The 13376-nt window shown below is 36.3% G+C and overlaps 1 protein-coding gene across 2 annotated transcripts in view; it reads right to left on the bottom strand.

Moving 5' to 3' along the window:
* LOC134224109 (Kv channel-interacting protein 4-like) overlaps positions 1-13376 on the bottom strand; it is a 105078-nt gene that overhangs the window by 12864 nt on the left and 78838 nt on the right. For both annotated transcript variants that reach the window (XM_062703355.1, XM_062703356.1), the window contains exon 4: positions 1520-1711. In XM_062703355.1, coding sequence (XP_062559339.1) covers positions 1520-1711 — 192 coding nt within the window. The remainder of the gene's footprint in view (positions 1-1519; positions 1712-13376) is intronic.

Below are 13376 nucleotides of genomic sequence, written 5' to 3'. Positions count from 1 at the left end.
GCCAATCTCCTCCTGGATTTTCTGGAGATCCTGAGCCAGTAAAATTATGTCCTGCGCGCGTTCTCCCAGGTCCATCACCATACCGCCATCTTCGTCTGCCACATCGCCATTCAGGTGTTCTTCGCAGTGCTGCCGCCACCTTTGGATCACCTCACGCTCGTTCGAAATAAGGTTCCCGTTCATGTCCTTACACATATCAGGCTGTGGCACGTGGTCCTTACGTAATCGATTCAACTTCTCATAGAAGTTTCGTGTGTTATTAGCGCGGTACAGTTGCTCCGTTTATTCACGGTGTCGATCTACCTGCTGGCGCTTTTTCCTCCGGAAAATCGAGTTTTGTCTGTTCCGCGCCCGTTTATATCGTGCCTCGTTCGCCCTCGCGCGGTGTCTCATATTGCACCGTATGTTCAAATTGCTCCACCTGCCCCTATTTGCCCAATTCGAATGATTCCAATAATTTAGTATGTCCATTTTTTCAGATTGTCCATCTCATCCAATTTATACGATTTACATAGTTTTAGGATTCAGTTAGTTTCGAAATATGTAAAAAAATCCCGATTTCGCCATTTTTAAAACAGAATATTTGAGATATTTTCTACCGTATGTATAATCATGATTCTATTGCATTTTTTAAATAGATAGACCTCAAAATAATAGATCTCAAAACAATATCAGGAAAATAGTGCAAGTTTATGTAAATATTAATAAATGCACAATCTTTGAAAAAAGTGTCGTACCAATTATCTACAAGGTATGATATTCATTGTCTTTGGAATAAGCCATCAGGTGATGTATTCAGGAGCAAGACCAGACATGGAAACACTTTAACCTTGTGACCTTGAAGACATCAGAGCGTATGTATGTATTAGCCTGATTCTTAAAAATAGAGATCATATTCAATATGTGGTTTATTTTGATTTAAAAATGTCACCTTATGAGTATTGGATTAAGATGAACACGAAACCAAAATTTGCCTTTATAATGGTCATGTAAATGTAGACACAACATGCATACATATGTACATAATACAATAATTAACACTCATTGCTAATCACAAGTTGTGATTCACTACATATTAAATAATAATACAAAAAATATGACCTCAACTGACAATCATATTTTTAAGCAGCAAAGATTGAGGTTCTGTAGATCGTAAAGTAATATGTAATGTATGAAAATTCTGACTGAAATATATACCTACTATCTAAATATTGTGACTAATGTTACTCCTCCTTGAATTCATAACATGTATCAACATAAATAACTATCGAAAACAAAGAATTGGAGCGCAACAAGTTATGTTCCTCATTTTTGTGATTTTTTAGCCGTTTGCGCGCATAATCGCAATTAAAAATGACCAAAATTGTTTTTTTAAGAGTATCAATAATACAGGAGCATGTTGTTGATTAAATTTCAATCTGGACTAGTCTGATGTGATGTGCCCACATCAACAGACATCAGTTGATTCCGAGCCTTTCTCAAGTTCCGAATTTTCTTTGTTCTTCGCGCACTCACTTACCTCCCTGGGGGAAGAACTGCGAATAAATAAATTTGAACGTCTCCTCCCGGATGATTCCGGCCGGACACTCCGCCTTGAAGCCTCGGTAGATACGTTTGATTTCCGACTCGGTGAACCGCGTTGCGGCACACAGCGCCGCAATGGATTCCGGTCGGTACTTCGGTGGGGCCACGATTTCCTCAAGCTCGCAATCTAGATATGTAAACGTAAAAAACATGGAACCACATTAATACAATCCGTGGGAAGGCGGAGAGGGGCTGCTAAATCAATCTGAAGGGGCTGAAGGTAAAGCACGATAAGGCAGAAAGGTGAACGAAAAAAAAGTGGGCGAACTTTCCTGGAGGGTGGCTTTCGCAGTGTATATAGGGATGTATGCTTTAATGATTCTCAGAATTCAGAAAATTAAGGAAAAAATATTTCAAAGCATCAGATCAAGGAAAATAAAAGGGATCAACACGAATGGAATAGACAAACATATATAGTACTAAGAACAAACATTAATCAGTTATGAATCCTCGTTGTGGCTAAGGTGCTAAGGATTCATGTGAATTTTGTTTTCATAATGTGATATAATATCAATCAAGTTTTATTTCTTACTTGATTGGTGGATGATTTATTGCAGCATTTCTGAATTAAATTAATTAACAAATTAATAGGAGAAAGTTGATTCTCACTTATCAAATTTCATATATATGAATCCAAAAAATTACTAATGATTTGATAAAGTGAAAGCATTTACACTTTCTCGAACGGTTAATCATTATCATTATACATAAGTAGACGAAAGCGTTCGAACCCATGAATATGGTCTGATTTTTTATTGTTTGAAGTAAACAGGCTACAAAGGTTTTTTCGTACAATAAAAGCTTCTAAGTTTGAAGTTTGCCTGAAACAATATTCAACAATGTTACAATTGTTACAATTCAAATTAGATCCTAATTAGATTTTTATGCCTATCGACTTCCCTCGATGTTTTTGTTTCTATACGAATGTGCCTTCTTTACGTTGATAATTTTTCATATAGTGATTTCAGTAAATTGCTTCAAACGGTGAATATTAACAGTTAGCATCGGTTAGAACGGTGTTTTGGTCCATAGAGTCTTGACTGTATAACCAGTAACCACAAGAAGTATCAATCTGAGTTTTTGTATGTGTAATGATGGATCATGCACCTCCATACTGGGTCTTGTGATACCTAAATGAACAAACACGAACAACCCGAGCAAAGTTTGAAATCAAATTGAAATCAAAATGTGCTGTCATGATGTCAGATATTTGATTACTCCAGATCTAGATTATCCAGGCAATATAACAACAATAACACGCAAAACAGAATTTAGTCTTCTCAGGTGGCAGCTACGTTGATTGTTTTTTCTTGTTGAAAATTTACTTGTTGCATGACGACAGTATAATATTAATTTGATGTGTAGTATCAAGAGCTCCCTCCCAGCTCCAGATGATCTCGTTTTGTATGGATTAACGGTTAACACAGCAGAAACGAGAGTATATTTTTACACTGTGGCATCATCTTCTTCTTCTTATTGGCATTACATCCCCACACTGGGACAGAGCCGCCTCGCGGCTTAAAGTTTATTAAGCACTTCCACTGTTATTAACTGCGAGGATTCTAAACCAAATTACCATTTTTGCATTTGTATATCATGAGGCTAACACGATGATACTTTTATGCCCAGGGAAGTCGAGACAATTTCCATTCCGAAAATTGCCTAGACCGGCACCAAGAATCGAACCCAGCCACCCTCAGCATGGTCTTGCTTTGTAGCCGCGCGTCTTACCGCACGGCTAAGCAGGGCCTGTGGCATCATACTGAAAACAAATGTTGCTGTCAATGAAATCAACATGATTACTAAGTTTGAAATCATGAGATTGTTAATTTGATATCAAAATGAGTATTCGATCTTATGAGCCTTCACAAGAACAACAGCATATTTTGTTTGTAGGTTGCTTTTAATCTTCGTAATAAACTCACTTTAGATAATCAAAAGCGTAATTTGATGGCTATCATTATGATAACTGTGGATGGCATATCAATTTTTATTAAATAATAATTGACACCATTTTTTTTAATGTAATCTCTACAGCAGAGCTCAATATCAATTTACTTTAATTTTGTTAACCGACTTTGCTCGGGAAGTTAACGCAGCATTATCTTGAAGGTAGGTCGCTATTAAAGCCTTTTCTCGGTCACACATTAGCTTTTATTTTTGATTTATGGCATCGATTTGGACATTACCTTGTAGCTTATTATTTATTGAGCATTAATTCAGCTTGAAAGACAGCTTGTTATAAATACATTGATGCTCCTTAATGAAACAAAAATCTCTAAAAATATGGTGAAATTCGAAGTACACCCGATTCTTTTTTTACACGGATTATTTTCACACGGATTTTTTTATACGGCTTTTTTACACGCATTCTTGAAATAACACGGATTTTTTTTGCACGGTTTCTCGAAATAGCCCGGATTTTTTTACACGGATTCTCGAAATAACACGGAGTTTTTTACACGGATTTATTTTAACATGGAACGCATCCCCCATATTATCGAAGATCCGGTAACTTTCTATTATATTTTTTGCACGGCTTTTTTTACACGGTTTCTCGAAATAGCACGGATTTTTTTGCACGGATTCTCGAAATAACACGGATTATTTTTACACGGATTTTTTTCACACGGCACGCATCCCCCGTGTAAAAAAAGAATCGGGTGTATTGTCAAAAAAATTACCTCTGTTATTAGACTGACCAAAATCGCTGTATTCTGATTATCAACCACGTTGGTTACTATTAAAAAGCCAACATTATTGAATTTCTAAAAAGAAATTTTAGTAATATATTGTTTTTATATTTCGATTTGATTTTCAAACATAATAATCGATTTCCACGTCAGTTGACTAATACCCGGAAATAAGGCATCTATCATTCAGTGAACTGATGATTTGATTATGATTTCCCATTGCATAAGTTTTCAAATAAAATTAATCTTATGAGCCAATATTTTTTAGCTTTTGATTACTACCAACTTTTGATACCATAAACTGGTTGATGTAACTAAAATTTATTATAGTTATAAATATTACAGAACAGCTCACAGTCATGGTTTGTTATTTGGGTATGATAATAATACAAAATTAACATGTACCTATGTGGGGATTACTCTTCCCAGACCCATCTCCTTCGTAACTAGTATGACGAAGGGACTATTGTGTGTAACGAACTTGAAAGAGGACACCTACTCAGCGACACCCTCATAAGTAGCACCATGTTTGAAATCGAGCAGGATATTCGTTGGGTCAGCATTAGCCTAAAGCGCTGTCAGTGTCACCAAGGCCAATCTTACTCCGTGACACACCTCGTCCACCAACCGTTAGCATAAAATATATAAAAAGAAATACTACAGATCACTTTCCATATAAACGACTCCTACTTCCAACGCGCAAATTTTCAATGGATACGATTTTATTGAACGTTTTCTTTTTCATAATAAGGGGAAATCGTCAATTTTTGCCTATTGTTCAACACCCGTTAGACATGTACGTGCGTTGGCGAATTAGTCTACTTTACTTACTTGGTGATGTACGATACTGATACTCTTTGCGATACTTTATTGGTAATTGGACAATTTAAAATATTTTGCGGAAACTTTATTTTGCTGCCACTACACACACTGGTTTAAAAGCTCCCAAAACGTGCGTTTTTTTTTTATTTTCGGCGCGAAAACTATATTTTAGAGACATGGTTTCTTCAGAAGAGTTGAAGGATATTTTTTGGGCTTCCTTTTGATAAGAAAACATCAATGATCTATCCACCTTAAAGGACGGTATGGGATAAAAAAATACGCAAATATACAAAACCAGTGGTTGTCCTCTGCAATGTAATAGAGAATGTAAATTGCAACACATGTTCTAGAGACACAATATTCGAATAACGGTTTGAAGACAAGTTAGAGCACGTTTCGTATGAATGATTCCCAAAAATCATATTTTGAGTTACTATGCAATAAATAACCACTTAGCCACTTTTTAATTGTTTCCGTTACAGTTGAACTAAAAAACGTTAATTAGGGACTACAATTTGAAATTGAATCAAACTAATAGTGAAACAATGCGAAAAAAATAATCAAAACATTATGCATTCGCTAGCTTAAAGCCGAATCTTTCAGATGGTGGCTGTTTGGCTTGAAGCTTTTTGCCATTTTTCAAGGTGTGTTAAAGTGAAAAAAAAAATCTATTGATTCCTCAATAACTTCGACAAAATTTATTAGAGATAGATCGAAGTAATCTTTCAAACCAACATGTTTTTTTGTCATTATGAACAACTTACTAGAATAAACCATACTCCTAAAACCAATTTTAAAAACCCAGATTAATACACCTAGCGGTGATGTTGCCTCTCTCGTTTAATGCGACAGGATTGCACATCGAATGCAACTTGTTGCAAATTGGTTGTACATAAGCTCTTCAAAACAAGTGAGATTTTAAAACGATTTTTTGGAATAAAAATGTGTTAACGATAAGGGCCCTAGAAATGAATGAGTTTTTGAATCGATTTTTTGGTAAATGCAACGCGTTGCAAGAGAATCAGTTAAGGATTAGTGCCCGAAAAATGAGTAACTTTTTACACGGATTTTGCTTTGTATGTATTTGTAATGGCCAAAAATGTATTTTGGCCATTACTTGTGAGCCCATAGTGCGATTAGGCCGATTTTCAATAGGAAACAATGGGACAGGATTTTGTCTGATAAGTGCCTGATAATTGAGTAAATTTGGAAACCGAGTTATTGACATAAAAATGTATTTCGGCCATAACTTCTGAGCTCATAGTCCGAGCTGGCTAATTTTCAATAGGAAGCAATGGGACAGGATTCCCCGTCGAATGCAACTTGTTGCGATCAAATCGGTTAAGGATAAGTTTCCGAAAATGAGTGACATTTTTGCGCACATACATACACACACAGAGATTGGTATATAACACTATGGGTCTTCGGGTTTCTGGGGGTCATGCATTAAAAAACGAACCATAACTCGTTACCAAACCGTATTCGAATATTGTGTCTTCAGAAAAGATGGTCCAACTCACATTCTCTACATTAATAAAAATCCTCACATTTTTAGTGGCAAAAATCTAAAGAAATTTACAAATAAATTTTATGTGTGCGTTAATAATCATACGCTTTAGAAGAATCTACATAAAGGTTATTAGTTAAAAAGGGTTATGCAAGGATGTTATCGATCATTTAATCATTTTGCAATCGTTTAGTAGTTTGTCAATAACTCATTACAGACGCTGGATTTCAAAATGTGTTGTATGATGGACTTCTACTCCGAATGTTTTTCTACAACTCTGCCTAAAGGTTTGTTGTTAGAATTCAAGTTATAACGGAGTTATCCCAGATAACCACAAATCGTATATGAACGCACGCACTAAATCACTAAGTTTTATCAGGTCGTATACAACTACAAATGAATGTTATTAAGGGTACAAAGGGGGTGAAATAATAAGCTAGGCTTTTAACGGAGCCTGTGGGGTACCTGGGCACCCTCCACAGTAATTGTCCCTTACCGCGTCATGCTGGGCTCTGGCGTGGTGGACCTCTTTTCCCGAGCAACTCGTGGGACCAAAATGGAAAACCAAGTCAATTCTTCAATTAGTGGTAGTAGTGTAGGCGACAACCCCTTCGCAAGAGGTGGGTTGTTCAGGTCTCCGCCTAGGAGGCCAGAAGCAATAGTCGGCAGCTCAGTGCGCAGCGCCAGCGTGGGTCACTCAACCTTCCTCTCGGCTAGAAAAACGCCGGTAGGGGTTATTGACGGCCCATGGCTTGTGGAGGCGATGAACCGCAAACGCGATGGGCTTTCGGCCTTCGAGGTGGCGACGGAACAGCTGGACGCCATCATCGACTTTGCGTCATCGAAGCATAATATCAGCAAGGACCTCAAGAGGAGCTTGCAGAAACTTCGAAAGTCGATGCTGGACGCCAAGCTGGAGAGGGCGGTCGGGACGGCCAAGTGTAAACCCGTGAAATCGGTGGAGTCGAGGTCTACCCAGACTGAGGCCCAAGGATTACAGCGGAATCTAACGACGAATCAACTAATGATTGCTGGGATTCCATAAATAATCATACCTAGTAATGAAGGATGTCAAGGTGTTTATTTCAAAAAATAAAATCTTTCCAATGGTTTAAAAAATTGCTCTTGTTTCAGGCGACAGAAATCTTATTACTGACATTTGGAAGTGGACCAATGAACACCATATCCCTCAGTCGGCTTTGAAATCATTAATTAACGTTTTGAATACAAATCTTGGAGTAGAATTGCCGAAAGATCCGCGATTCATCATGCGAACGCCCAGGAACATTCAGTTGTTTCCAATGGAAGAAAACGGTCAATATTGACATCAAGGGATAGAGTTGTGTCTCAAAAACATATTTCGAGACATGTCGAGCTCTATCTCAATTTCGATCAACATAAACGTAGATGGTTTACCTATCTATAAGAGAACGACCAAAAACTTCTGGCCAATCTTGGTTAACATTCACGAGTTCTCTGATATCAGTCCTTTTGCGGTGAGATTTTTCTACGGAAAATCTAAAGATGTAAATTCTTTCCTAAACCCTTTCATCGATGAACTCTTGCGCTTGTTACAAACGAGCCTCAGTATTAATGTGACCATTTGAGCATCAAGATTAGCTGCTTCATTTGTTATACTCCCGCTAGGACATTCATAAAGGCAGTAACGAATTTTAATGGGAAATATGGATGTTTAAAGTACACAACAAAAGGACGGTATAGCATGTTATCCAGAACAATGACTTATCCAGAATTAACCGCCCCTCTACAAAACGATTAAAAATTTCGGTTAATCGAATACTCTAATCATCAACGTGGAGGCACATCTCTCATGAAGCGACCTTTCGACATGATACAGGATATAATAGTTGGTGACTTTTTGCATTTGCTTGAATTGGGAGTTATTCGGAAGCTACTAACTGGTTGGCGCACTGGATCACTATCCTTGAAAGCTAAGTGGAGCACAGCACAAAAAAAGGAAATTTCTGAATTTTTGGTAAAAGTGATTATTGATTCTTGTGCAAGATACAATCATCCTTTATCACACCAAACCATTAAATCATCGACAAACTAGCGCAATTTGGTACAATAATAAAAAGAAAACATCGACGAAGAGAAATCGATCAATACAGTTACGCCCCTATGAAACTAAGCGCGAGACATAGTTTTTAGCATATTGTGTGAACATTTCTATATTTCTGTAGAATATTTTTTGTAATTTTCGCAACACTGATTGATGTTTACTTACTGTTGGCGATCGTTGTAGATAGATTCAAATTCATGTTAAAAATTGTCGTATGAATAACTAAAAGTATTCGTTATAAGGGAAACTGGACACACATGATCCCCAGGGATACATGATCCCCAGGGATACATGATCCCCCCTGTTTTCTCGAAAGCTAATCACATTTTTATACCAGTGATATGTGCTAACGGATCCGTTACATAGATTATTGAACCTGAGTAACATTTGATATTAGTTACTTTATGTATATGGGTTTTAGAGAGTTATTATTATTTAAGCATTCTCAAGCATTTTTTCTTCAAAGGAGAAAAGTTTAATAACTTTAAATATGTCCAACCCAAAATTCCCGTAATGCTGGGTAGACACCTTTACGTGGTGTGTTACGGGGTAAGATCTACCACGGTCACATTGCCAGCTACAGGCAAATCCTGACCCAACGAAAACCTTCCCCAATTTCCAATTCTGTAGTGCTTATGAAATTGTCGGTAAGTCATTAAGTAAATACTACACTAATCCTTCCTTCCAACTTCCTAGATGCTTCCCGACCGCAAATAGTCATACTTATGTCCCTGTAATGTTTTTCTTAGATTGGAATCAAGGATTTAACCCCCCTTGATTTCTGATAGCAGTCTGGAAAAGCATTTCAAAAATAACATGAGTATAATTAAAGTGTCCAATCTTCTAATGTTGTGGTAGCGCTTCTTTTATTTTCAGAATTGTCATCACACTGTTACCGAGGAAAGAAGCTGACGTTACCGCCTACTAATGATGATTTTCTTCTTTTCTTATTTATAGTGAATGTAGTTATTTTGAACACGACGTCAACCATCACTTGCCGAATGGAGCATTTCATGACTTTTAAATAGCTTCGCTCCCAACGGAAAAAATATTAATATAATATTTGATTACTATTTATACTAACTGGAAGCGTTTGGTACGGGAGGTCCACGCTTTCTTCCTATCCCCTCGGTTTCATGGTATGGATCGACTTTAAGGGTTTATAAATTCTGAGGTCGCTCAGTATCTAGAAATCATCTCTGCGGTACATACTGCGTAGTTGGCCTGGCCGTATGAAAAGAAAAATGACGGAATTTAGAAACCGTCATTTTCCAGGATGCTTTCAAGTATTGGCTGCGCAAGTATGAGATTAGATTAGATTAGATTAGATTAAATATGTCCAACCAAAAAGTACCAAATTTTTATTGGACAAAGTTTAATTATTTTAGAATTGAATAAATTCATTCAATTAACTATTGGTTATTTTCCATTGAATACAAAAAACAAAACAAGATAAATACTCAACATGAACACACATGATCCCCCACAGTTTGGACACACTTGATCCCGATATTGCATATATTAAGGCGTTTGTTGTATACCGTCGCATATTATTGTATTGTATGTAACTAATTGATCTGCTAAAATTAATTTTCTAGTTAAAAAGTATAAATAAATGTAATTTCTCTTTAATTTTGTCAATCAGATGATACACGCGCAATTTGAATTTCTCAATAGCTTTATTTCATTACCCAGAACAAAGTGTAGTTGAACAGGGATATTTACCATTGGCTATGGCATTTACAGTGTGGCTAATTTTCAGAGATTTAGTAGAATAATTAGATTCTAAAATTACAAAGATATATTTATGTATCGATCAACCATTTTTGGTATCATAACTGTATCAATCACAAAGAGAGATCCTCTTGGGAACATCATGGCTGTCGTGATATGACCACTGTCTTTTAGTGGAGTGAATGGTTTGAAGATAAATCATCATCACCATGCCAATTTTGTTGCTATAGCCGACATTCTATTTGTCACTATTACTCTATTCGAGAACCAAAATACTTGCCTTGCTTAATACCAACAATATTTAACTTTCGCACGACTGCTATTACGACAGACTATGAAGAATTGTCAGAATTTGAGGCTAGACCAATTCAACCTTTCATTAGACTTGGAAGAACCTAAACATGTTCAGCTCACAAAGGGATCAATTTCCCCCTATATGGGGATCAAGTCCCCCGCAAGTTTGTGCCAAATTTTTTATCTTTCGGCGAAATTGATTTTTCATGAACAAATAATTGCTTCCAATGACGTTTTTGAATAGCTTATTAAATTCTTTATCAAGTCCATCAAGAAGCGTGCAAATCTGTGTATGTTACATTGAGAAATATTCTAAACAAAAAGTGGGGATCATGTGTGTCCAGTGTCCCCTAATGTTCGACTAAAATCGAAGTAAGCTATAGGGCACTGCACAGTAAAATCTCTTTCTCTTTCTTTTTTCATGAAATTTGACGTTTACTGGCCTTGTTGTTTTCTAATTTCTTTGCAGCAAAAAAGAGACAAAGCAGTCCGTGCAGTGGCCTATAAGATTATAGTTTTAGCAAATCATTATGATAATGTTTGCTATCGTATAACGTAAATTGAATTATTTATAGTTCATACATCGTATGAAACTAAGCGATATGAATCATTCATATGATCGGCTCCCAGATTTGGTTTGTATAACTTCTAGATCTAGAACTTTGCTTTCCATAAATAGGGAAAAAAGTGGAAATACAAAATGAAAATGGTTCAATTAGTGATGTGAGTAAAATATTTGCTTGTTCTTTTTTCTCTTTAATTTTGATATATCGTATATCAAGCCATAATTTCTTGTACATTAATCATAATGGCTGCAATGTCGGTTAAATGTCAGTGAAAAATCAAATATCATCAAACTTGGGCCATAAAAAAATCGTAAGTGGTGTAATACTAAATCCTATTAGAAGCAAAAATTTGTCTTTTATTACCTATATCGCCTCCACTTTGGTACGTATAGAGGCTTTATGTGCATTATATACGATTAAATGATGTTGTATATGAATACGTATAATATTTAATAAACATACCAAAATGTTGACTGGGATATCACTAGTTACAGTAACTTAAACTAACTGATTGGAATTTTGATATCATTTAGTCTATGTTACTAAAACTATAGGTATAATTCCGTTACTAGTGGAATTCAAACAACGAACCATTAGGCAGAGTTGCAGAAAAACCTTCGCACTAGAAGTCACAACACCTTTTGAAATTCAGCTTTTGGAATGACTTATTGACAAACTACTAAATGATCGAACGCAAATTAATAAATGATCGGAACATCCTTTGGAATATGTTTGTTTCTAAATATACGCTACGCGAATCCACATAGCCACTATGTGCGAAATTCTGTAATCAAACTTTATGTGTGCAACATAAATAATATGATTGGATTTTTTTCAGGGTATAACATTGCAGAGGACAGCCACTGATTTTGTACATTTGCGTTTTTTGCCTTTCTCGTACAACAAAGTTGTACCGAAAGGCTATCGTTTCACTCCAAAACCGAACTTTTTATAGAAGTCTCGGAGACCCATGATGTTCTATACCAATCAACTCAGCTCGTCGAGCTGAACAAATGTCTGTCTGTCCGTGTGTATGTGTGTGTATGTGCACGAAAACCGAAAAACATTAGCCACTTTTTCATATAGTAATTCTTAACCGATTTTCTCGCAACAAGTTTGCATTCGACAGGGGACAAAGCCTTGTTGGTCACTATTGAATTTGATAACGATCGACTATTGCGTTTAAAAGTAATTAAGAAATGGAATCGAACTATATAAGCGCCATATAAGGTTGGTGTCTTGGCTAAATGCGAGAAAGGCAGTATCACAACTCGGTGAATTAAGTTGGGTTTTTTTTATTTCATAGCACTCTTTAATGTGGATTATTGATGTTTTATTATCAAAAGGAAGCCAAGGAAATATCCTTAAACTCTTCTGATGACACCATGTCTCTAAAATGCAGCTTTCAGATCGAAAACTGAAAAACGCACGTTTTGGGGACTTTTAAGCCAATGTACACTACCTCTTCAAGTCATGCTTCTTTTACAGGTTAGCGAATATCAACCTACCACTGCAAAAGTAACCAAATGGAACCACTCATCAGCGCACGTCCGCTTGTAGATAATGTTGAACATTTACCATTTAGTACACACGCAATAAAACCTGCCATCGTAATTGTTTACATTGTACAGTTCGAGTCGCTCAAAACAACAGACAGATGAAATATACACACTTCCAGCGCAGCAGCGATGCCATATCGAGTAATGCTTTTTAGTGGGTGCTATTTGGTGGAACAATAAAAAATACGAGAAATGTATATTTTTACGAAGCTAGGCAAACAACGAACGAATTGCGTGCAGCTGGTCAATGGTGGAAGTAGTTTAGTGTACAGTCAATACGACTGGTTTATCCATAATATTTGTAATTGTGCTTAGTGAACGTACTTGTCCCAGTTATGGGCACTAACATTCTGATTGATAAGTTTTATTATTCATTCAAATCGTGGTATAAAGTAGGAAGGCTTTAGATATTTCTGACATCCAATTGCGCTTCGGAACATTCCTCTAGAATATCTAACTAACTGTAATATTCTGTTTCACAAGCATAATCTTGAACTGTCGAATGTGAAGAAAAGAAGAAGTTTTGTCAAAAAA

Source organism: Armigeres subalbatus, chromosome 3, assembly GCF_024139115.2.
Source record: "Armigeres subalbatus isolate Guangzhou_Male chromosome 3, GZ_Asu_2, whole genome shotgun sequence".
Taxonomy (NCBI): Eukaryota; Metazoa; Arthropoda; class Insecta; order Diptera; family Culicidae; genus Armigeres; species Armigeres subalbatus.
Note: the sequence above shows the minus strand (reverse complement) of the source record. Positions and strands in the feature narration are given on the sequence as shown.